Genomic DNA, 23,352 nt, shown 5'->3' with positions numbered 1-23,352 from the left:
ATTTAAAACCCTCATCGCTCTTACCCTATTTCCTCATGTTACATTGCTATGAAATCATTCACGATCACCGAACCGAGTATTGTTGAAGTTATTTTGTTGAAGGAGCAGTTCATCTCGAGCTTGTACGAGAAGTACTGCATGGGGGAAAATATGAGGGAGAAAATGTGATCCTCTTGTTGGTGCCTAGAGAGCCCGTACGTAGGAAATTTCCCGTCAGAGCGCCGGAAAATGGAGGACGTGGAAAATAAATTTGATGAAAACCTCCTGGCGACTCTTTCATTCTCGAAGTGGTAAAATAGTCTGAACTCTCGGACGACCCGCTTCAGCGCTGCCATGAGAATGATCGTGCTGACTAACCCAGTTATCATCAGTCCAATATCGGAAAAACTCAACCCACTCATTTCCATCTGAGCGATTTATTGAGAGATCGACGGTAGAGTGTCCTCGGTAGGCCGGAGACTATTCAGAAATCACAGCTGTGTCGAACGCCGACCGGAGGTCAGTGTTGCCATGAACCCTCTCGATATGTCTTCGCACATGGTTGTGAGTGTAACCGAGATAGTCGCACAGCCCGCACTTGAACTCCCGCAGCCCCAGATGGCGTTTCTCGTGTAGCACAAGACTCTTCCTATGGGTGAAGCATTTACCGCATTGGCCGCATCGAAATGAGGGTTCGGAGTGAATAAGCAGATGCTTGTTGAGATCACCCCGGGCATTGCTGCGGTAGTCGCACATGTCACAAGCGAAAGGTTTCAGGTCGGTGTGCGTATGCTTCAAGTGACGGATTAGGTGCGCTTTGCGATCGAAACGCTTCTGGCAATGAAAGCATTCGTGCAAACTTAGCGGCTCCCCATGAACCAGCTTCATGTGAGATCGGAGTATATATTGATCTTTGTAGATTTTCCCGCATACTTCACAATGATTCGGTGAGAGACTGTCGTGCCGTTCGTTGTGTCGTCGCATTTGGTTCGTCTGCTCGACCACGACCCCACATTGGAGGCAGACCAAGTTTGGATGTTTCCGCACATGATGCCGGAAAAATTCGCTTCCCGGCAAAACCACATGGCATTTTCTGCATTCCATGGTGTTCGTGTCGTCCACAAAGTCCCGATGACCCGCTTGAAGGTGACGGCTCATGTGGCCCTCGTAAAACGAGTAGAAGTCGCAGAAAGGACATTGGATTTCCTCGTCGATGACGCCCCTCAGGCTTATCTCCTTGAAGAACTCGGGATCCTCGACTGGATACGTCCTGTACACGGGGACCAGAGTGACATCGTCAACCCAATCCACGGTCCCTTTTAGAACGGCAAGACTCACGTTGAGCGTCAGAGGACCTTCCTCGGTGTCCAGGTCAAGCGTCGAGGTGGCGGAGAGCTCTTCATACTGTACGATGGTTTTCAAGATCCGGTCCCCGAGCTGACTCAATTTCAGAGTGGGGGGAACGTCGTCCAGAGGAACCTGGACTAAGACCGAGATAAGTTTGGTCAGGACCACGATCGAGACTGTTTCTGTTGCGGACAGTGATGGTCGCCCCGGACCTCTGCGGCCTAGCAGAGCTCCGAGTGTTTCCAAATCCAACTCCCGAGCTTTTTCCTCCACCGGTTTCAACGGGATAGCCAGAGCCTGCAATCGTTAATGAGACTTATTCGAGCAACTCCAGGATTGACAGTCGAGAAAACTCCCGGAATTTCATGGAATTAATTGGTGAGTCTCCTCTTGAGCTCACCTGCTGACACTCAAAATCTATGTGGAGTACGTGGGTGACGCCGGAGATCTCCACGACCGACTCCGTGCCCAGATTGATCGCATTCTGGAAGTCCAATTGAAATCTCTCGTCCGTGCCATTCTGCGGAATATCGGCACTTGGCATCGTCAAGGAATGCTGCGACGGAGAGCAGAAATCCGCGACGCGAATCGGAAGCTGAAAAAATTGAGCGTCGGATACACTCATCTTCGAGAAGACTAGAGGAAAAGTACGCGAATAAGAATAGATCAACAAACGGAACTCACCTCTCCCGATCGAGATTCGTCCCGCGCTACGAGAACTTCATCGTGCCCTCCGACTTGCGACATGACGCTCAGGAGCCTCCTCCATGAGAAGACCCCGATCAACTGATCACCTGAAAACGGAACCCGTCGCTTTATAGCAAAATACAAGAAGGGAAAATCTGGGTTTTCTATCAGAATGCAATCGATCTGTTCCGGCGGCGAAATGAATGCTTAGACCATAGGACCGTCATCGATGTCGGGGATCCGTCAGAGCATTCTCCAGGCGTGCGGAATCTTTTGAATTCAATGTCACACTCACTTGTTCGTTGCGAATTCCCGAGTCCATGAGTCTTCGTCGAATTCGGACCTGACCGATGCGGAAGACCCGAACGAGAGCCCCGGTCTCTACGCGCTCAACAGAAGAGCCACCGACATCGCAGCGAAGATTATTGCTCTTCAAATAAAGCGGTACCATTCTTCCTACGATTAGGAGCGGCTTCCGTCGCTTAGACGTCTCCGCGTTTCGCGATCATATGCGACCCACAGTTCGGAAAAATATATTCCGTACTCTTTATCGTTCTCCCCTGGTTCTCTCGGTGCGCCGGATACCGAAAACCTCCTCCAGAACTCGGATAAGGTGAGAGAGCACTAGTTTCAAAACAGAAACTTCAAACCGAACGAATGCAGGTGACTGTTGATGATAATACTCAGCCGCAAGAGCATGGATCGAACTTAAAACCGGGCCAGGACCGCAGCCTCATTCGAAGATGCCCGACAGATTCCGAATCTCATTTCAACGAATATCCTCGGAGCGAATAATTTGCGCACGTCGATCTTGAAAGGCGGGTCTAGTCCCCTTTCAGGGGTCACGGATCTCCTGCGCGAGCGGGCTCTCCTTTCAGTCTGTGTTCGAGTCGACGCCGCGCGTGGGCCGCCAATCTTCCGCGCGTCTTCGAGCGAGGATTGTCGTTGTTCTTGTTAATTGTTCCATCTCTCGCGGGCGGATGTTTGCGGAATCGAACCTACAGAAGTGGTCACAGAAGTTATATTCCCTTCCAGAGAGAGATGGCGGTCTCTTTGTGGAGATCGCGTCTCACCTCATTGATCCATCGTCAGGTTGCGTCTGCGACCTCACGCCAGTTCTCCCAGAGAGGCCTCAATGAGAGCATGGACGCCGACGAGAAGCGAGTCACTGTCACGCGGCGGCGAGACAGCTTCGCCGTGGAGAGTGATGAAGTGAAAGACAAACGTCTGTTCATGCAGATGGTCGAGAAGTTCAAAGCAGCGAATCCGAATCGTCGAGGACACATCGAATTCATCGAGGTCGCCTTGAAGCATGTCGAGGAGTTCCAGGTTGGTGCGGGAAAGATTTTCGACTATTCCAACCAGTGTTCCGGAGCGATAGTACCGGACGGGGTAAACTTGACCACCGCTGTATTTCAGGTTCACGCGGACATGTCGGTCTACAAGGCGCTGTTCGATTTGTTCCCCAGAGACAAACTGAGACCCAAGAACTTGACCCAAGCCGCATTTGTGCATTTCCCCCGCCACCAGGACTGTGCTCTGCACATCCTCAAAAAAATGAGCGAGCACCGCCTGATTCCTGACCAAGAATTTCGCCTAATGATCCTTGATATCTTCGGCCCGGAAACTCACGTAGGTTATCGACTAGGAACTTCTCTATTCCTTGACGTTGATTCTCCGCACGATCGTCCCTAACGAATCATCCCGATCTTTACCTCCATCAAAAGTTCCGACCGGATTTTGTCAGTGTCATTCTCAACTCGTTGATTCGCCTCGGATCATCACTTGAATTGAAAGCGAAAATTAATTCATGCCCGCACCTCTTTACTTGTCTTGCAGGTATTCAAGTTATACTGCCGAATGATGTACTGGATGCCAAAATTCAGTAATGCTTCTCCATATCGATTGCCGAAACGCTTACCGAGAGACGCGAAGGAGCTCGCCCTGCTCGGCATACAGAGGATAACAGGCGTCGATCGTGCGACGGAAATCGAAGTTTTCGAGGCCAGAGAGCTCACCGAGTCCCTCGATAAAACATGGATCGTTTCTGGTCAGAGTTGGAAGGTGGGTGGGAAGGGGAAGTCAGCGGAGAGCTCACGCATGGGAATGACGCTTACTTACCCCCATGCGCACGGCTACACTGCGTCTTGAGATGAGTTGATCTGAATTTCGGAGAATTGATGAAACGAAGCGTACGAAGTGAAGCCCTAATCTCCCCGATTGCAGCAACGAGAGCTTCTGCTGGAAGAGAGTGGGAAAAACCCTCTGAAGATCGAAGGACCGTTCACGCTGTGGATGAAACCTCGAGCGATACAATATTTTACACTGATAGGAGAGCCACGCATCAAGCCGGAAGTCTGCATTGAAACTGACGGTACGTGCTCGAGAGTATTGATTTCCACTGTTTTGTCCTCGAAGCTCGGGATTCGAACGTTTTCTTCCATCTGCAGATGTGTCCAATCTAAAACTGAGACTTTTCGGCGAGAAAGAGGAACCGACGAAAGATATCACGAACCTACCGAGCGTTCACGAGCAGCTGGATGGAACTGTTTTCGCGTGCTGTGCCACCGGTACTTCATCGAGGGATTCGCTGCTCTCGTGGTTGCGGTTCCTACAGCGGAGAAATCCAGTCTTAGAACGTCTCCCAACGGTTTTCAAATTGAGAGCTCCCTCCGAAGCTCTCGTCAATGTTGATATGCCCAACAAATCTGAGCAAGCGGATGCATGGGCCGAGGAAAGTGCTCAATCACAATGAATTTCTGTCCTTAGGTGTTGATTTATTCAAATGTTTCCATACGAGATTTATTGAATAAAAAATTCTAGATGGGATAAACACCTTGAATGGTCTTCCACGTCTGCTGAGCGGCATGAGCGACCCACGAGATCCAAAAAGCTCGTATGACACAGTGTTAGAAGCTACGTCAACGGAGCTACGTCCCTCCAGGGAGTCTTCAGTTGGGATCCGTGTGCGCCCATCATTTCGCAACACGGTTCCCGACGAATAGGGGAACCGGAGTCGAAGTTCCGGCTGAAGACAAGGACCCGATTTGAGCCCTCGGGGCACAATGGATCGATTGGAATCGAGCTCCCCGATGATAATTTTCGTGCGGCTCTGATTTGCTCGCTCAGATTCTGTCCGGGCGTCGAAGGACCATACCGAGGCCTATGGGAGACACTCAAGGCTCCCGAGCTTCGCGTCGACATTCGTTCCCCCTGCATGATTCGCTGCTACTAGACCCTCTCAAAATTATCGGTGAGGTGTCTCGTACGTGAATTTTTCTCACTGTGAGGTCGCAAACGGCTCCTTGTGGATCCGTCATCGGAATATGTAGCTTGATTGGACTCGTATTTCGTTTCTCGTGGATATTCGTTGAGGAGGAAGGAACCCACATCGGAGATCATGTCACCTGGATTCCCCAAACAAAATATATGATCCCTCATCCATCCCGTCCCCAGCCGTTCCGACATCGATGTCGAGCATCAGGGAATGTGTGTATCAGATCCGTTCATTGAGACGGCGGGGTCTGTCAAACATGCTGTCGACTCAAAATCTTTGACGCTCTCGGATCGAGCCGCCCCATAGTATTGGAAATAGCCGCCCCATAGCGGAAAACGAAGCAGTCTTGAACGGAGAGAAAATTGCGCGGAAAATTCGGGCTCAGCGGTAGAGCCTTCACCTTGTAGAAGACGTCACCTGAGCTAGGATTTATCGTCCGTCTCGCCCAATATCTGCTGGTCCTTGTACGATTCTCCATCTTCTCGAAGACCGGAGAACCCTCCAGTCTCAGACCGATTCTCTCTCCGGCGTGGACGAGCAATTTTCCGTCTTGAGAGAAGTCAGGTCCTGATCGAGCAATAATAATTGTCAAATAATTTGATCAATGAAGCTGAGCTCGTCGAGTGTCTCGCTCCCGAATAGCCAGGAGGAGTCTCCTGCCCCGAAATCAAGACTGTCTGTGGCCGTGACACCAATTCGACTCCGAGTCACCGACTGATAATAATGAACTGATGCGGTTTTGCGCTCAATCCACTCGTGAGAAGTTCCTTGGGCGGGGACCGGAGGCGAGCTGTTACGAACCGCCCGGCTAAAGACCTCCCGACGCTCGCCAGAAACTTCTTTGTCTTTGTCGTCACTCGCAGCCAGCAGCAGCAGCAGCAGCGGCAGCACACAGCCGGAGTACTTTCAGCATAGAGCTCGTCGTCTGGGCGTTGGCGCATAGACAAAGGAGTTACACTGTGAGTATCGTTTCGGTACAATTTCAGTCAGCCGTCAACGTACGGCTTGTGCGGGTAGTCGGAGTGCCCGGATCGGTGTTCGAGCTTCGGATAGTCGGTGAGCAGCTACATCAGGTGTGCGTGTGTGACCAATGTCTCCCCGAAGACGCTGCGGCACTGAAGTATCGATCGGAACCGGAGCCCAGCGACCCGGCTCATGGTCCGTATATTCGGGTACCCGGGCGCTTCCGAATGAGCTTCCGGGCCGTGGGGGCCTACGATGTCGGACTCGTCTCCGTTTCGGACTCTTCCGCTATCGTGACCTTCGTGGAGAAAGAACCCCTAACCCAGTCTGTTCGGCGGAAACGCGGCCATCTTGAACTCCGGAGTCCGGACTCTGCTCTCGGGAGAAATGAGCAGCGACCAGGAGTAGGTTTCTAGCGAGAGCTGCTAGCAGGCGCCTGTCGGTGCAAAACTTCCGAGAAAAGGAACCTTGCGGACGCATCCCTGCCGAACGAGCGCTTGCCGTGAACATTGGGCGGTTCCCCGTCTTGTCAGACGGAATGTCATCCACCGTGAGCCGGCTTCGCCTTCACCCCCGTCAACCCCTCAGCTCGGCATATCCGCGCGGAGCAACCGGAATCGCGGATTAGGCGCGATATTTTAATCCAGCCTGTGCTAAAACATGTGTTGGATAAACCAGCTACCTACATATCGTAGCTATTCGTTTCGATGCGTGACCCGGACTGTTCCGAAACACCAGTTAGCGACCTCTAGGGCCTCAGGCGCCCGGAGCCTCCGGCAGCTCTGGACAAACGATTGTCTTCCCTGAGAACTCGAGAAGACATCTCTCTTGACAGCTGCTTGGCGAAAACACGTTTTCCTGCTGAAGGTGCCCATAACGCTGACGCGGTCCGGGTGGTGAGAGGAAGTCATCCAAGGCAGGCCAGGTTGGGTGCTCCCGACCAACGTAACGTTTCGGTCCCAGGACCTTGTCGATTCGGCTTCGAACGATTGCTATGCTTAACGCAGCTCCCCCGACCGATTAAGGCACAATTGACACGAACGCCGGCACCGAGAGCGCTTTTTTCCCTATCCGAGAACGTCTACCATTATTTTGGAGATATTCTCGAAGGAACAAGCTCCTACGGATACGACGACGATCATAGAGTAGCTGAGCGATCTACCCATGGTAGTGTCAGAGTTTTGACGAATGAGAATGAGGTCTTGTGAAAATATCGTCGTCTTGAACGAGTACACCTTTCTCGGTCGACGCTGAATCATGCAGCAGCGTGCGAGAAGGCCTTGCCAACGCTGATGTCATGCGGCTGTGAAGCCAGCCGGCGTACCGATGCGCGTACACAGACAGAGGCGCGGCTCTGAATTTAACGTGTCAGGCTGAGTATAGTCAGGTCCCATCGGGGGACTCGCCTGTCAGGTTGTGCGGTTGTTAGCTCGGATGGTGAAAGGTGGTCAAGGGAAAGAGGAGGAAGTCTGCCGAGTTGCCGTCTCTCGTGGCTTCGTATGGACGATGCCGGAGAAGCTTGTTCTCGACATTGTTATTCAATGAACAGCCATTTTATAGCTCGATCGGCCCGAAATCATACGGCGCACCGTCGGGCAACAACCCTCGGAGCCGTGCATTCGCACGGGACCGTTTCTCGTTGTCACAGGGCGAGCATGAAGGAATACTTCCGCTCAGGTTCCAAACTCGTAATGTACATCCTCTACGACAGAGAGTTCTCGTTCCTGCTCGTTCGATCATTCTAACGAATAGAACGAAACTCATCCGCTGATTGTTGATGCGGTACGAACGTTGATTGCTTCGAAGGTCCTTCGACTTCGCTGTGGGCCCTGCCCATGGACGCCAGAAGCAAGGAAAAAAAAACTCGCCGAAGCCCTCTCAGATTCCCCGTTGTCTTGTTCAAAACGTCGGGCGGCGCATGATGAGCTGCATATCCCTCCGCGGCTCGTCCCTCCAATTTGGGGCTTGAATATCGGGGATATTCTTTTCGAACTTCTTGCCAGAGTGGCTCATCAGTGCCGACCATGTAGATATGTGGAATTCGATCGTGTTTGTAGACCTCGACATCCAAGCGTGATCGTTCCCCGGAATTCCGGGAACGATGACAGACCCGTCAGCCCGCGAAATGCCTATAAGGAGGCGTGAGGGCTTCCTGGAGGACAATTACTTTAGAGTCGTCGTCGTCATCATCACTATCTTGTTCGAGATAGTTCATCAGTCTCAACAAGTGGAACGAGAACAGATTTCCTGGCGTAATTCCGACCGCGCGAAAGCCGGACCTAAGGACCGCCGAGCGAGCGAGCGGGCGAGTTGACTGACTGCCTGATTGACTGACCGACTGACTGATAGGGTGGATGGCCACGCTACTCATGCAGCATCGAGCAGATGACGTCAGACGCCGGCAATGTTTTCATAGTCGGAAGAGCGAGCGACCGACCGACCGACTGGGCAGACAGACAGACGTCTCTACGGATCGAATTTATCGGGTTTCGACGTGCCGGTCGCGCCAACCGACCTGACGTCCGTCTGTCTCTCGTGTCTTCAAACCGCCCTACGCTAAGGTGTCGCAAAACGCCACCGAGTGAGCTTCCTGGCGTTAGCATGTGAGCGGCTGTGACGGCTGTCTGTGCTCACGTGTCCTTGGCTCTCGTTGTCGAGCCAAATGGCACGCCCAGATCTGGTCTCCGACGACGACAACGACGGCTACCACTCGTTGATCGACTGAGCGGAATGTTTACTGCCAGCGACAACTCTCCACGAACTCATCGTGCTTCGCTCGGGCTCCTTGGGATCTTGAAAGTGAGACCGGCGAACAGACGGACAGAGAAATAGAGATCCTCATCGTCGTCGTTGTCGTCATCATGTCGACTGCCTTCCCGTTCGGGGGCAATTCAGCCGCGGGCGGACATGAACCGGACGATGAACATTGATCATCTCTATCTATCGGAGTCTATCGCTCCCGTACGGATGAATGCCAATCGGAAACATCTGATCGGGATTATCGCCGCGCGCCTCGGCGTGCGCTGAATGAGCTGCCCGCGCGTAAGATTCGCGCCGTACGCCAATTGAATCAACGTACGAAAAGGGGGCCATTGAGGAAGACGGCTTGTTTACTCCGCTGTGAAGATCGATTTCTGTGTAGGTTACCTGCGTGTTGTTACAATCGTTCTCAATTATTATTTTCAATGAGACTTCGTAGACATCGAGACCAGCGGCAGCAGCGCATCCGTAGACGGGGAGCAACCGAGCCGAAGCATCCGCATGGCCATGGTTTAGCTCGAACAGAGAAAACTATGACACCGACGAGGAGAAATAACGCATCGACGTGATCGTGTTCTGCCTGAAAGGTTCCTAACACCAGCTCGCTTGTTTGTTGCGCGGGTGGGAATGCCGTCGACGGCGACAGACGTTCGTATGATCCGAGCTTCCGTGAACAGTGGAGAAAATACGTTTCCTATGGACGTTCGGTTTTTGTTTTCTTTTTCCTCTCCCGCCAGTCGGCAGCCCAGAGGGAAATGGGTCAAAATTGATACATTCACTACAATGTCGACGGCGTCTGCCGCCGTGACGGCCCCACCGATGCTCTCTCCCGCCACCGCGCAATCGCTCCTTGCTTTACGACTGCGCGTGTCGCTCCCGGGGAATTTACGTGAATCTCGTAGTTCCCTCCACGACTGCCTGAGCGAGATTGACAGTCGATAGTGCTGTCGATCCACGCATGGACACGGGGACAGCTACGGGACTGATGATGATTCCCCAACGCGAATAATCGAGTCACGAATACCGGTGAGGCGGTCCCATGACGTCCCGATTCCCGCCGTCGATTCCCGAGGAGACTCTGCTCGAGAACGAGGAAAAATGAGATGAGCATTCAGAGAATGGATGGGTCTGATCCGTCTGTTGCCCATGAGCCACCGGAGGGTGGGGTCGAAAGGGCGTGGACGTGTCGGGTGTCGGAGCAACCGAACTCTAATAGTAAGCGGACTGACGTGATGGGCACCGGCTACGTTTCAGGGTCGCTTCGAATCTTGCCCGGTGTCAGAACCGCGGCTGAGGTGGTGGCCTGCCTGTGCTTTTTTTCGCCGCTTGGCTTCCTTCCTCGCAGGCGCTGGTATCGAGAGTAGAATTGCAAGAATCACATCCACCTCGGCAAGCTGTAACCATTTGGTGCGTCGAGTGTGAGTGAGTTGAAGATTCTAGATAGACCGCGAGATTCTATAGAGCTTCAAAATACAGCGGCGAACCTTAAAGAACAATGACATGCCGTTCGGCGTAGGAGACTCGTTATTTTCTCTGGTTGAAACCCTCTCCCCTCGCGGCAGAGGGCTGGATCAAACGCGCTCTGGGGCCCTCTTGATGCCTTATATGTCTTATATATACGGGGACGGTGTTATGTGGGCTCCGGGCAACACGAGCGGTCCACGAGCGGTCGAACCGCCATTCAGTCAGTCGTTTCGAGAGGTCGGGTTCCATCCAAGATTAGAACACAAATGGATGACAGACTGGCTAGCCGGTTACGAAGAGATGGAAATATGATGGCAAGTGAAAGTTTCGGGAGGATTTCTCTCGCGCTCTCTTATCTGTGCGGAAGGTGGAATCCGAATGCTTGACCTTGTGGATCGCGGACGCTTGCATCCCATGCCGATGAGTCATTCGTGATTTCATCATCGCTCGTCGATCGGTAAGGTCAAGCCTCGCGTTGAATCTTACCTCGGGACATCGCTCTCGCCGGTTCTCTTTCCTTCAGCAGAGGAGAAAAGAGCATTTCTCTCGATTCGATATTTTTGAAGTTTTGTTTACGTCGAACTGACATGATGAATGTGATGCGTCGCGTCGTCATCATATCCGACGCGCTGGCTGGCTGAGCCTGAACCCGAGAGAACATGGAGAAGAGAGCGACGATCAGCGATAAGCAAATAGTTCGGGCGCCTCGGAAAGCCGGCTTCTAGAGGCTGTCAACTCGTGAAAGAAAATGTCATCCCGCATTTCTTGACATTTCATGCAGGCGAGCTGCGTTGAGTTTCGATGTCGTGAGTGGGCGAATCGTTGGAATTGTTTTGTAGGAAGGAGTTGAAAGCGTGTTCGTGTAAGCGAGCGAGCGAGTGAGTCCTCCGTGGCTAAAATTGGAAACTGGGTCGACTGCATTAAGCCAAACGCGGCTCGAGCCGCTCCGGCTCTCTGAATCAACGTCGGACTTTCTGCTCCCTCGCACGACAAGGTCTTTCCCTACACAGGAATGAGAGCTGAAATGCAAAGCCGAATCCTCGGTACCAAAAGGTCAAGTTTCTCCGTCCCTGAGAGCGAGTCATATTTTCGTCGAACACCGCGGCGGCTGGCATTTGTCCGTCCCAGAGGATGGACTTGTAGCGAGCGAATTCGATATGACGGAGTTTTCGATTTGTCGACCAGAGTCCTCGAACAGCATCCGATTCGGATAGCCCTGTGAGGAGAGAATAGGCGGACGGAATGTCACAGCAAAGCACTAGAAGCAAAGTAACTAACGAAAGCGACGCGAAGCGCTCCGGCCGCATCGGAATGAGCGACTTCAGCGTCACGCCGCCGTAAACAATGGAAGCGACCGACGTTGGAACCAGCTATCGTTCTAAAGCCCGAAGCACACACAACGGGACATGGCGGAGGGGGCTCTTCCCGCTGTCAGGAGCGAAATTCAGGGAAGGAGTTGGCGGCCCGTGCCTAGCTCGCTGAAACAGTAATTACAAGCGGCTTATCTCCATTAATTGCTGCTCCGGCTCGGGACTTAATCCACATCGGTACATCTCCCCGATATACGCTCGGCAACGGAGTTATTGACTCTCCGTACGAATTTCCCCATGCATCGAACATGAGGGCTCATCATCCTCCGACGTGTCGCTGAAAAATTTGAAAATAGCATGAGACTCGGACCGGGCTCAAATATGCTCGACGACATCCCTTCGGGCATGGCCTCTCGAAGGCGGAATAATCCGCGCGGGGTCCGTCGACGATCAATCTCTTCGCGCAAGCCGTGGAGCTACGCGCCGTGGTCTGCTTCACGGAGTCCACAGGCGGAGTGAACCGTTGATAAAGTCAAGGTTGAGTTTTATAGACGCACCCGGCTCTAGGGGTCGTTCTTGTCGGCCGAGCGACTGACTGCGAGATCAATCAGAGCTGAATGATATGGAACAAGGTCGGTCTGTCGATGAGCGTTCAATGCTATCGGTTTTGCCCTCCGCCTCGACATGAGGGCTCCCTCTGGAAGCGAATTGGCCAGACTGCGAACTCCGTCGTGGTCTCAAGGAATTCCTGTCATTTGGACGTTCACACGGCAGGTCTCAGCATGCGATATGTGCGGTTTTCGACTCGAAAATCCCGGACTCGTCGAAGTCGGCAGAGAATCGTCGGATACCCACGGATGAACTTCGATGAACCGTAGGGGACCTATTTCCACATGTTTAGCCGAAAGAGGACGTATTCTCGCGTTTATGGACGCTCATATGCGTGTGTCGGTGGTAGACGATTCCTGTGCTCACCGGTCGGCAGGAAATATGCTGATACAGAGGAGTTCCCTTCCTGGATGAGCCTCACCCCACCCTGGGTGTGGTGGCGGTGCATTACCAGGAAGCGAGGGAGAACGAACGAGATCCTCGTGAAAGAGCCGCATAGAAACAACATTGATAGCTCCCTAAGAGGTTATTGGCTCAGGAGGAGAGCTTGACGTCGTCGTGGGTGTGGTCCGCGGTAGTTGTCGACTCCGTCGTCGTCGTTGCCGTCGCCGCGCCGTCGACAACATCTACAATGTAGCGTTTGTCGTCCGTGATGTCGCGCTCTGTGCCGGAGAAGCGTGCAGTCATTACCCAATGGAGGGCTAATTGACTCTCCGTGAGCGGGAGGCCATCCGTATGTCGCGATGAGCCTCGAGAGTTGACACTCAATTGAATTTTCTAGAATACGCCGTCGCTCTGGAGCCCCCTCGCGTATAAAAGAGCTTCGTGGTCGCTTCTGTCGTCTTAATCTCAGTTTTTCGACCGAGAATAGTTTCTTGCCGATCCGGATTGTTTTTATAATAGAGTCTCGACCTCGACTAGATCCTCCCCGATTCCGAGGATGGGAATCGGTTTCATTCGATTGATCGATTTTCATGGCTGTCTGTCTAACGATGATCGCGATTGGTATCCTTTCAGACTTTGTCGACGAGTTGTGTGCTAGAGACTGGAGTCTGAAGTGTTTATGCTACGATCGGCTCGAGATCCAAACATTGTGCTGAACAAGTACCCCGAGGAGAAGGGACATCATCCCTGAGTCCCGCTCATCATCCATCCATCCGATCGATAAATCATCGAGTTACACTGTTAGGACTCGGCTGAATAAATAAAAAATATGACGACCGATATTTCGATACGATGGGACATGGCGTCCAACCAACCCCAGGACGGCCTTGAAGATTACGACTACGATGGGGGAAATTCGTCCTCACGACTTTTTGAACGGTCGCGAATCAAAGCGCTCGCCGAAGAGCGTGAGGTTGTGCAGACGAAAACCTTCTGCAAATGGGTCAACTCGCATCTCGTCCGAGCGAATTGCCGCATATCCGATCTGATGATCGACATGCGCGACGGCAAAATGCTCATCAAACTCCTGGAGATCCTGTCGGGGGAACGTTTACCGCGACCCACCAAAGGCAAGATGAAGATCCACTGCCTCGAGAACGTTGAGAAGGCGTTACAGTTCTTGAAGGACCAGCGCGTGCATCTTGAAAACCTGGGAGCCCACGATGTCGTCGACGGCAATCCCCGTCTGACGCTCGGTCTCATCTGGACCATCATCCTCCGCTTCCAGATCCAGGACATCACTATCGAGCAGGTCGACAACCAGGAAACCAAATCGGCCAAGGACGCTCTATTGTTATGGTGCCAGATGAAGACGGCCGGTTATCCCAACGTTAACGTGAGGAACTTCACAACCTCGTGGAGAGACGGTTTGGCTTTCAACGCTTTGATTCACAAGCACCGACCCGACCTGATCGACTTCGAGAAACTGTCGAAGTCGAATGCCATCCACAACCTGAACAAGGCCTTCAACGTAGCCGAGGACAAGCTTGGTCTGTCCAAACTGCTTGATGCCGAGGACGTGTTCGTCGAGCAGCCGGACGAGAAGTCGATCATCACCTACGTCGTCACCTACTATCACTACTTCTCGAAGATGAAGCAGGACACCGTTCACGGTAGACGTATCGGCAAAGCTGTTGGAAACGCAATGGATAACGATAAGCTGATCGAAGACTACGAGCGACTCACCTCTGATCTTCTCAGGTTAGGATCGTGTTCTCCGATACGTAGACGTAAATCCGTCGTGCCGTTGAGATTTCGAGAGCGAGAGAATTTCGTTCCCCGTGGATCCACTGGACGACGATCGAACGTACGGAAATTACTTAAAAAAGCAAAAAAAAAGAATATTTCCTCTTTTTCCAGATGGATCGAGCAGACCATTGCTGTCCTTGGGGACCGTAATTTCACGAATTCGCTCGTTGGCGTTCAGAAGCAATTGGCAGATTTCAATCAGTATCGCACGGCGGAGAAACCGGGTCGCTTCGAAGAGAAAGGCGACTTGGAGGTTCTTCTCTTCACGATTCAGAGCAGGATGAGAGCCAACAACCAGAAGCCGTATCTCGCGAAAGAGGGGAAAATGATATCCGACATCAACAAAGCGTGGGAACAACTCGAGAAAGCCGAGCACGAGCGAGAACTCGCTCTCCGCGAGGAGCTCATCCGCCAGGAGAAGCTCGAGCAGCTCGCGGCTCGTTTCGACCGCAAAGCCGGCATGCGGGAGACGTGGTTGAGCGAGAACCAGCGTCTCGTCTCTCAGGACAACTTCGGAGGCGATCTCGCCTCGGTCGAGGCTGCCGCCAAGAAACACGAAGCCATCGAGACCGACATTCTGGCTTACGAGGAACGGGTCCAGGCCGTGGTTGCCGTCGCGCAGGAACTCGAAGCCGAAAACTATCATGACATCGACCGGATCAACGCGCGGAAGAACAACGTGCTGCGTCTGTGGAACTTCCTTCTCGAACTGTTACGCGCCAGACGCCAGCGTCTCCAGGCGTGCATGGGTCTCCAGCAGACATTCCAAGAGATCCTCTACATTCTCGACGCGATGGAAGATCTCAAGAAATCGCTCACGACCACCGATCTCGGCAAGCACCTGATGGGGGTCCAGGACCTCCTGCAGAAGCACTCGCTCGTCGAGGCCGACATCAACGTGCTGAGCGAGCGGGTCAAGGCTGTCGTGAACAACTGCCAGCGATTCCTCGGCGAGGACCAGGACGATTTCCGGCCCGCCGAGCCCGAACAGGTCCAGAAGCGTATCGCGCACCTCGAGGACGCGTACGCCGAGCTCGTCCATCTCGCCCTCCAGCGACGTCAGCAGCTCGAACAGAGCAAACGTCTCTGCCAGTTCTTCTGGGACATGGCCGAGGAGGAGGCGTGGATCAAGGAGAAGGAGCAGATTCTCTCCTCGATGGAGATCGGACACGATCTGCACATGGTGCACCTGCTGATCAGCAAGAACAAGGCCATGGAGAACGAGCTGGCCATGCACGAGCAACAGCTGCTCAACTGCATTCAGTCCGGGAACGATCTGATCGCCGAACAGCCCGTCGGCCAAACGGACAAGATCGCGCAACGCATTCAACAGGTCCAAGAGTCCTGGGACAAACTCAAGGAGCTCGAGGCGCTCCGGGCAAAGAGGCTCAACCAAGCCGTGGCCTACCACCAGTTCTTCACCGACGCCGACGACGTCGACACCTGGATGCTGGACACGCTCCGCGTCGTCTCGTCCGAGGACGTCGGCCGCGACGAGGCCAACGTCCAGTCGTTGCTGAAGAAGCACAAGGACGTCAACGACGACCTCAAGAAATACACGACCGTCATCGACCAGCTGCACCAGCAGGCCGGTCATCTCGGCGAGCAGTACCGTGAATCTCCGGAAGTGCTCGAAAGGTTAGGAAGCATTGACAGACGCTACAAGGAACTGCTGGAGCTCGCTCAGTTGCGCAAACAGCGTTTGCTAGACGCTCTGTCCCTCTACAAGCTGTTCAACGAGGCCGACGGTGTCGAGCAATGGATCGTCGAGAAAGAGAAAATGCTGCAGAGCATGAGGATGACCAAGGACATGGAGGATCTCGAGGTCATGAAGCACCGATTCCATGGCTTCCAGGGTGAAATGAATAACAACGCCTCGCGGGTGGCTGTTGTCAAGCAGCTGGCCAAGCAGCTGCTGCAGGTGGAGCATCCCAACTCACACGATATTCAGCAGCGCCAGAACCAGCTCAACCATCAGTGGGGAGTCCTTCGGCAGATGGCCGAGAAAAAACGTGACGAAATCGAACAGGCTCACGGAACTCAGACGTTCTATATCGAGTGCCGTGAGACCATCACCTGGATCGAGGAGAAGACCAAACTCATTCAGGCCACAGAGGACCTCGGAGACGATCTCACAGGAATCATGACGCTCCAGAGGAGACTCAGTGGAATGGAACGCGATCTCGGAGCCATCCAGGCCAAGTTGGACTCGCTCGACAAGGAAGCCGACCGCATCAAGGCCGACCAACCCGAAGAAGCCCAGGGCATTCAGGAGAAGATCGTCACCATCCAACACACTTGGGAGCAGCTCACACAGCTGGTAAGTAACGCCGTCGAGGAAACTGTAACTATAGTCACTTATTTATTTTATTGAATTGAATAATTATCTCAATTCTAGATATCTAATTAAATCTAGATAATCTGCTGTTTGTTTGTACTTTACCGTCTGGGTAGTTTCCCCACATTTTCCCCCTTTCCACCGAACGGAAGTTGATTCGAATCGAATTTCCCTTCCAGCTCAAGGAGCGTGACGCCAAGCTCGAGGAGGCCGGTGACCTTCATCGATTCCTCCGCGACCTGGACCACTTCCAGGCGTGGTTGACCAAAACTCAAACCGATATCGCCTCGGAGGAGATTCCTTCGGACGTAACCCAGGCCGAGCGACTCCTGTCGCAACACCAGGCCATCCTCGACGAGATCGAGAACTACACCGACGACAAGCAGAAGATGATGGAGTACGGCGAGAGGATCACGCAGGGCCAGACCGACGATCCGCAATACATGTTCCTGCGCGAGAGACTCAAGGCCCTCGAGGACGGGTGGAACGAACTCAAACAGATGTGGGAGAACCGTCAACACCTGCTGACGCAGAACGTCCATCTGCAGGTGTTCCTCAGAGACGCGCGTCAGGCCGACATTCTCCTCAATCAGCAGGACAACGCTCTTGCGAAGGAGGAATCGCCCGTCAATCTCGAACAGGTCGAGAACATGCTTAAGCGTCACGAGACCCTGCTGACCACCATGGATGCCAACGACGAGAAGATCAACGGCGTCGTACAATACGGCCGGTCGCTGTGCAACGAACGCCACTACGGCTCGGACAAGATCGCCAAGAAATGCGACGACCTACTCAAGAGGAGGGACCAGAACCGCGAAAAGGCCGCCCAGAAGATGGACAAAATCAAGGACCAGCTCAGCCTGCAACAGATCCTCCAGGACTGCGAGGAGTTCGGCAACTGGGTCCAGGAGAAGCACATCTTCGCCCAGGACGAGACGTACAGGTCCGCCAAGACCGTGCACAGCAAATGGACCCGACATCAGGCTTTCGAAGCCGAAATCCAATCGAACAAGGACCGTCTCCTACAGGTGGAGCAAGCCGCGAAAGCCCTTCTCGCCGAGAAACCCGAGTTGGCATCGGTCATCGAGCCGAAGTTGTCCGAACTCAACGTGCACTTCGAGAACCTCGAGGAGACCACCCGCGACAAAGGCGTCAAGCTGTTCGACGCCAACCGTCAAGTGCTCTACGAGCAGACCTGTGACGATATCGATACGTGGATCACCGACCTCGAGAACCAAGTTCTCACTTCCGAGACCGGACAGGATCTCACCTCGGTCAATCTGATCCTGCAGAGGCAGCAGGCTATCGAGGACCAAATGGCCCAGAAGGCCAGACAGGTCGACGAGCTCGAGAACCAGGCCGAATACCTGCAGAAGATGGATCCCGAAAAGACGGACGAGATCAAGGCGAAGAAAGCCGTCGTCCAACAGCGATTCGCCAAACTGCAAGCGCCGCTCAACGATCGCAAGGCGCAGATTCTCCGCAAGAAAGAGGCGTTCCAATTCCGTCGCGACATCGAGGACGAGAAACTCTGGATCGCCGAGAAAATGCCACTCGCCACGTCCGACGACATGGGCAACTCGCTGTTCTCGGTGCAGATGCTCAAGAAGAAACAGCAGTCGCTGAAGAAAGAAATCGACAATCACCAGCCGAGAATCGACACCATCGTTTCGAACGGCCAGAAACTCATCCACGAGGGCCACGAGGACTCGGGCGACTTCGATCAGCTGATCGCCGAGCTCCTCCAGCGATGGCAGGAACTCAACGAGGCGATCGAGAAACGCAAGGCCAAACTGTTGCAGTCGGAGAAGGCGCAACAATACTATTTCGATGCCTCCGAGGCCGAGGCATGGATGAGCGAGCAGGAGCTGTACATGATGGTCGAAGACAAGGGCAAGGACGAGATGAGCGCGCACAACCTCATGAAGAAGCAGGCCAACCTCGAGCAGGCCGTCGAGGACTACGCCGACACCGTTCGCGCGTTGGGCGAAACGGCTTCGCGGCTCATCGCCGAAAACCACCCGCAGTCCGAACAGGTTGGCATCCGGCAGTCGAAGGTCGACAAGCTCTACGCCGGTCTCAAGGATCTGGCCGGAGAGAGGCGAGGCAAACTCAACGAGGCCCTGAAGCTCTTCGGACTGAGCCGCGACATCGATGATCTCATGCAATGGATAGCTGAGCGCGAGGTCGTCGCAGGCTCTCAGGAGCTCGGCCAGGACTACGAGCACGTCACCAATCTTCGAGAGCGCTTCAAGGCCTTCCGAGAGGAGACCCTTGCCAGCGGGAACGAACGCGTCGACAAGGCGAACGCCCAATGCGATCAGCAGATCAACCAGGGCCACTCCGACAACGCCACCATCGCTCAATGGAGGGACACGATCAACGACGCCTGGGCCGACCTCAAAGAACTCATGAAGACCCGGTCCCAGGTGCTCAAAGCGTTCTGGGAGCTTCACAAATGGTTCCACGATTGTCGGGACGTTCTCGGCCGTATCGTGGAAAAACAGCAATGCTTATCGGACGAACTGGGTCGCGACGCTATCTCGGTCCAGAGACTGCAGAAACGTCATACGAACTTTGAGAAAGACCTACAGACGCTCAGAGCCAACGTACAACAGGTCCAAAGTGAGGGATTGGAGCTCCAGGCAGCATTCGCAGGCGAGAGGGAACGCGAGATCGTTGCCAGAGAGCACGAGGTCGCACAGGCGTGGCAGAAACTGCTGAGCATGTGCGATGCGAGAAGAGGTGAGTTTTCTCTCGAAAAAAAAAAAAATACGTGTTCGTTAGGGTCACCGCAGTCCGCCGTAGGTACCTACATCCAGCTCATCGTGACTCGATCCGGCGGCGCCATGCGGGATCATTGTTGACTAATTATTCCGATTCTCAGGCAAGTTATCGGACACCGGAGACCTGTTTAGGTTCCTGCACTTGTGTCGTGACCTTCAGCTTTGGATGGAAGATGTAGTCAGGCAGATGAACACGTCAGAGAAACCAAGGTACGGTTCAACTCTGTCAGCTCGCTAGCGGCGATCAATAATTCCTCCGTGTTTTCTACGCATCGAATATTTTTTTCATTCCTGATGAGCTTTTCCTTCCGCGCAGGGACGTATCCGGTGTGGAACTCCTGATGAACAATCACCAGAGTTTGAAGGCGGAGATCGACGCTCGCGAGGACAACATCGCCGCTTGCGTTACACTTGGTCAGGAACTACTCGCCAGGAATCACTATGCATCTGGAGAGGTGAGTCGACGTCTGCCCGGTGGCTTCTTCCTCCAGAAAGTCGTTGCGTGTTCGTTCATTTCGCGATACGGAATCTGGATCATCGTTCTCCTCGGGAGGCGGGGTCCTGTGTCGAGTGGTAACTGACGATGAATCCGATTCCAGATTAAAGAAAAGCTGTTGGCGCTGACCACGCAACGAAATGGAATGATGGATCGTTGGGAGGAGAGATCGGAGCACCTACAGCTCAGTAAGTTTGATTTGAAATTCTCTCGAAGATAGGATCGAAGCGAACGAGGAGGCCAATTACCCGGATCAGCTCGGTGTACTTCCGCTAAGAGAGTCGGCGTTGTTTCAGTCCTCGAGGTTTACCAATTCGCGCGCGACGCCGCCGTGGCCGAGGCGTGGCTTGTCGCCCAAGAACCTTACCTTCTCAGTAGAGAGCTCGGACATACGATCGATGAAGTCGATACACTGATCAAGAAACACGAGAGCTTCGAGAAGTCTGCAGCCGCCCAAGAAGAACGTTTCACCGCCCTCGAACGACTAACAACGGTGAGCTAATATATATACCGAGCCTGTCGTAGACTCGAGAGAAAGTCATCGGATCAAGTCGACACTGCTCGGCACGGGGCAACGCCCGACGGTGCCGCGTGAACGGACTGGAGAACGTACTGGAGAAACGTGCTCAAGTCGATCGAGGAGACGGCGCTGATGGTGGTCTGTTATAAAAAGGCCATTGAAGCTAATCGAGTGTTCTCGTAGCCCGAAAACGTGAAGTTCGTGGGTTCTCTGCTTGACTACGTGGCCTATCGGGAACTCGATCGGCACATGAAGAGGTCCAGCCGTTACAGCACTCTGAACGTAAATACGCGTTTGCCCGAGCGGAGGAGGAGATCGGTCTTTATGGCGAGAGTAAAGTTGCGACCCAGGGAATCTGACGAGGCAGGAGAAGGGCAACTTTAGAACTTGAAGCTTCGGCGTGCCGTGATCCTCTAACTTTTCCCAACCGTAACCTTTTCGCACCCGAAGACTTCCAGACCTGACTCGACACTCAGCTCAGAGAACGCAATACTGATTTCTTCTTGAATTTTCAGTTTGAACTCAAGGAGCAGGAGCGACTTCTGAACGAGAAGGAAAGACGAGTCAGAGAAGAGCAGCGTGAAGCCGAAGAACGCGTTGCAGCTGACAAAGCGCGAGCTGAGAAGGTGAGGAATCTATCTACCTCTTCGCATAGACTACGTACGAACTCAGCCTCTTCCGTGAGCCTGGTGGCCCCGCGACGAATTCCGTCGCATTAGAGTCCTGTCTACCGGATAATTAATTAATTTCTCTCGTAAAGGATACCACGGATGCTGCGAGGGCCCGAGCCGCCGAGCAGGCCAAGCTTGAACAGAAGTCTGCGGCACTCAATCTCAGTTCCACTTCCGCTGGTGGAGACGACTACCTCCAAGAAGGATCCCTTTTGCGAAAACACGAATGGGAATCCACCATAAAGCGAGCTCAGAACCGATCTTGGGAGAAGGTCTACCTTGGCCTCCGCGCCACTCCAACAGTGCAACAACTCGGCTGCCACAAGGACGCCAAACACATGAAATCCGAACCCTTGAATTACTTCAAGGGAGAGCAGCCCATCAGCCTAGCGCAGGCGTCCGCTGATATTGCGTCCGACTATAAAAAGAAGAAACACGTGTTCCGTCTCAAGTACGTTTCATCCCTAGAAAGTCCATGATTTTCCTGCTAGTTCATCCCTCACAGGACGATGGCGGGAATGCCTGCGCATGCGCGGGAAATCTGTACCCTGGGGGAAGCTTTCCTGAGCGTTTCGGTCCATCCATTGCAGGTGTCAGAGCGGAGCCGAATTCCTGTTCCAAGCTAAGGACGACGATGAAATGAATATCTGGATCAATAATTTGCGAAAAGCCATCTCGATGGCGGGAGGAGCCGGACCATCGGGCTCGTCCAAGTCGCAGACGATGCCCGCAGGTCCCGGGAGTGAAGAGCAGCATCGCAAAAAGGGAGGATTCCTTACGTTCAAGCGACCGTAACTGCCCTAGCGACCCGAAACACTGCCCTTCCTTGAATGGATAATAACGTCGAATCGAGGAGGAATTTTAGGCGTGAATATTTTCAGCGAGCATAGAGAGCGGGACAAATTTCACCCTTTCAACGTTAGGCTGTTACTGTGTAGGAGGCGAGAGGAAAAAAATCCTTTAGCCTCCAGAGAAGCCGCAGAGGAAGCGCGAGAGGGAGAAAACAAGCGTGAGAGCAAGAAAGCTGTGCGTGCTGTTGGTGAGATTGGCATGCTTCTCTGCCGGCAGCAAAACGAGCATTATTACGTGTGTAGGAAATGAGCTAGAGTTGACTGCAGACGCGAGTCTGGTGAGGCGACCCATAGATGATTTGAACATCGGACGTTCCGGCTGGTCGGTCTCACGACGTTCCGGCTGGCCCCCGAATCCTTTCCGTCAGACCTTGGTTTCGATCCCCGTTCCTCTCTCCCCCACCCTCGATGCCCAATCTAACTTAGACCGGAGCTGCAAAAACGCAACAAGGCCGCCTAGTGGCAATCGTCACACGACGGAATATTCCATCAGAAAAACGCGCGCGAACGTATACGTAAGTATCGCTCGATTCGATTTGTTCCATCCGAGAGCTATCACTCTCCGATGGAATTGAGCGATGTTGTGACCGTTCCTCTCCGACGGGAGGGGTCGGGCGTTTGCGCCGAATTTTTGTGCCGGTGGCTGCAGAGTCCTGACTTTCGCCCCGAGTCCGCAATACTTTTCGTCGCCTATAAAGCTTTCATTTTCGGGCGATTTCTCCTTATGACAGAGCATGAAACTGATGACGAGGAAGCGCCCCTTATAATTCGGTGCGCGTACGTGAACTTTTTTCATCACAGTCATCCCCTTTGTCGACCAGAGCGACAATTTACCAACGATCAGGAGGAGGACTGCGTAGACGATGCTGCGCCAGGGATACGTCCTCGTTCAGGGCGTGGCCGGAAGACCCCGTTGTCCCACTGTGGCCGTTTAAGATTCGTGTGCAACACGACAGGCATGTGTGCGAAGTTCTACGTAGGAGGGAAGACCGAAGCCAGAAATCACGCTTTGCGTTCCCCTGGATCACTCGGAGACCCTTTTGCGGGATACCCCCTTCGATCAGCTCCCTAGCTCGAGTGTCGAACTCCCCCCCCCCNCCC

General features: G+C 53.5%; 3 protein-coding genes across 3 annotated transcripts; 2 read left to right on the top strand and 1 right to left on the bottom strand.

Annotated features, from left to right (window-relative positions):
• Window positions 1-459: 459 nt before the first annotated feature.
• Window positions 460-2,453, bottom strand: LOC100899896 (zinc finger protein 2). The gene is made up of 4 exons (XM_003746788.1): window positions 2,309-2,453; window positions 2,011-2,120; window positions 1,727-1,921; window positions 460-1,623 (listed from the first exon to the last, which is right to left on the bottom strand). The coding sequence occupies exons 2-4, from the start codon at window positions 2,071-2,073 to the stop codon at window positions 460-462; spliced, it is 1,422 nt and encodes a 473-aa protein (XP_003746836.1). The 5' UTR covers window positions 2,074-2,120; window positions 2,309-2,453.
• Window positions 2,454-2,505: 52 nt separating this feature from the next.
• Window positions 2,506-4,768, top strand: ECSIT (evolutionarily conserved signaling intermediate in Toll pathway, mitochondrial). The gene is made up of 6 exons (XM_003746787.1): window positions 2,506-2,626; window positions 3,049-3,342; window positions 3,433-3,645; window positions 3,853-4,077; window positions 4,240-4,387; window positions 4,464-4,768. Exons 2-6 carry the CDS (start codon window positions 3,055-3,057, stop codon window positions 4,766-4,768), a joined length of 1,179 nt encoding a protein of 392 aa, XP_003746835.1. The 5' UTR covers window positions 2,506-2,626; window positions 3,049-3,054.
• An 8,841-nt stretch (window positions 4,769-13,609) lies between these two features.
• beta-Spec (spectrin beta chain) lies at window positions 13,610-22,195 on the top strand. Its single transcript, XM_029112450.1, has 11 exons — window positions 13,610-14,541; window positions 14,701-16,909; window positions 17,107-19,672; window positions 19,815-19,923; window positions 20,030-20,168; window positions 20,313-20,397; window positions 20,506-20,702; window positions 20,913-21,011; window positions 21,245-21,355; window positions 21,490-21,851; window positions 21,991-22,195. The coding sequence occupies exons 1-11, from the start codon at window positions 13,610-13,612 to the stop codon at window positions 22,193-22,195; spliced, it is 7,014 nt and encodes a 2,337-aa protein (XP_028968283.1).
• Window positions 22,196-23,352: the final 1,157 nt, after the last annotated feature.

Source organism: Galendromus occidentalis, unplaced genomic scaffold (assembly GCF_000255335.2).
Source record: "Galendromus occidentalis unplaced genomic scaffold, Mocc_1.1 scf7180000077501, whole genome shotgun sequence".
NCBI lineage: Eukaryota > Metazoa > Arthropoda > Arachnida > Mesostigmata > Phytoseiidae > Galendromus > Galendromus occidentalis.
Note: the sequence above shows the minus strand (reverse complement) of the source record. Positions and strands in the feature narration are given on the sequence as shown.

Coding starts and splice junctions, on each gene's coding strand:
- LOC100899896 (XM_003746788.1), bottom strand. CDS start 2,073: ATGTCGCAAGTCGGAGGGCACGATGAAGTTCTCGTAGCGCGGGACGAA. Junction 1,922..2,010: donor ACGAATCTCGATCGGGAGAG/GTGAGTTCCGTT, acceptor CAATTTTTTCAG/CTTCCGATTCGCGTCGCGGA. Junction 1,624..1,726: donor TAGATTTTGAGTGTCAGCAG/GTGAGCTCAAGA, acceptor TAACGATTGCAG/GCTCTGGCTATCCCGTTGAA.
- ECSIT (XM_003746787.1), top strand. CDS start 3,055: ATGGCGGTCTCTTTGTGGAGATCGCGTCTCACCTCATTGATCCATCGT. Junction 3,646..3,852: donor TCTTCGGCCCGGAAACTCAC/GTAGGTTATCGA, acceptor CTTGTCTTGCAG/GTATTCAAGTTATACTGCCG. Junction 4,388..4,463: donor AGTCTGCATTGAAACTGACG/GTACGTGCTCGA, acceptor TTCCATCTGCAG/ATGTGTCCAATCTAAAACTG.
- beta-Spec (XM_029112450.1), top strand. CDS start 13,610: ATGACGACCGATATTTCGATACGATGGGACATGGCGTCCAACCAACCC. Junction 16,910..17,106: donor GGGAGCAGCTCACACAGCTG/GTAAGTAACGCC, acceptor TTTCCCTTCCAG/CTCAAGGAGCGTGACGCCAA. Junction 20,398..20,505: donor ATCGGAGCACCTACAGCTCA/GTAAGTTTGATT, acceptor GCGTTGTTTCAG/TCCTCGAGGTTTACCAATTC.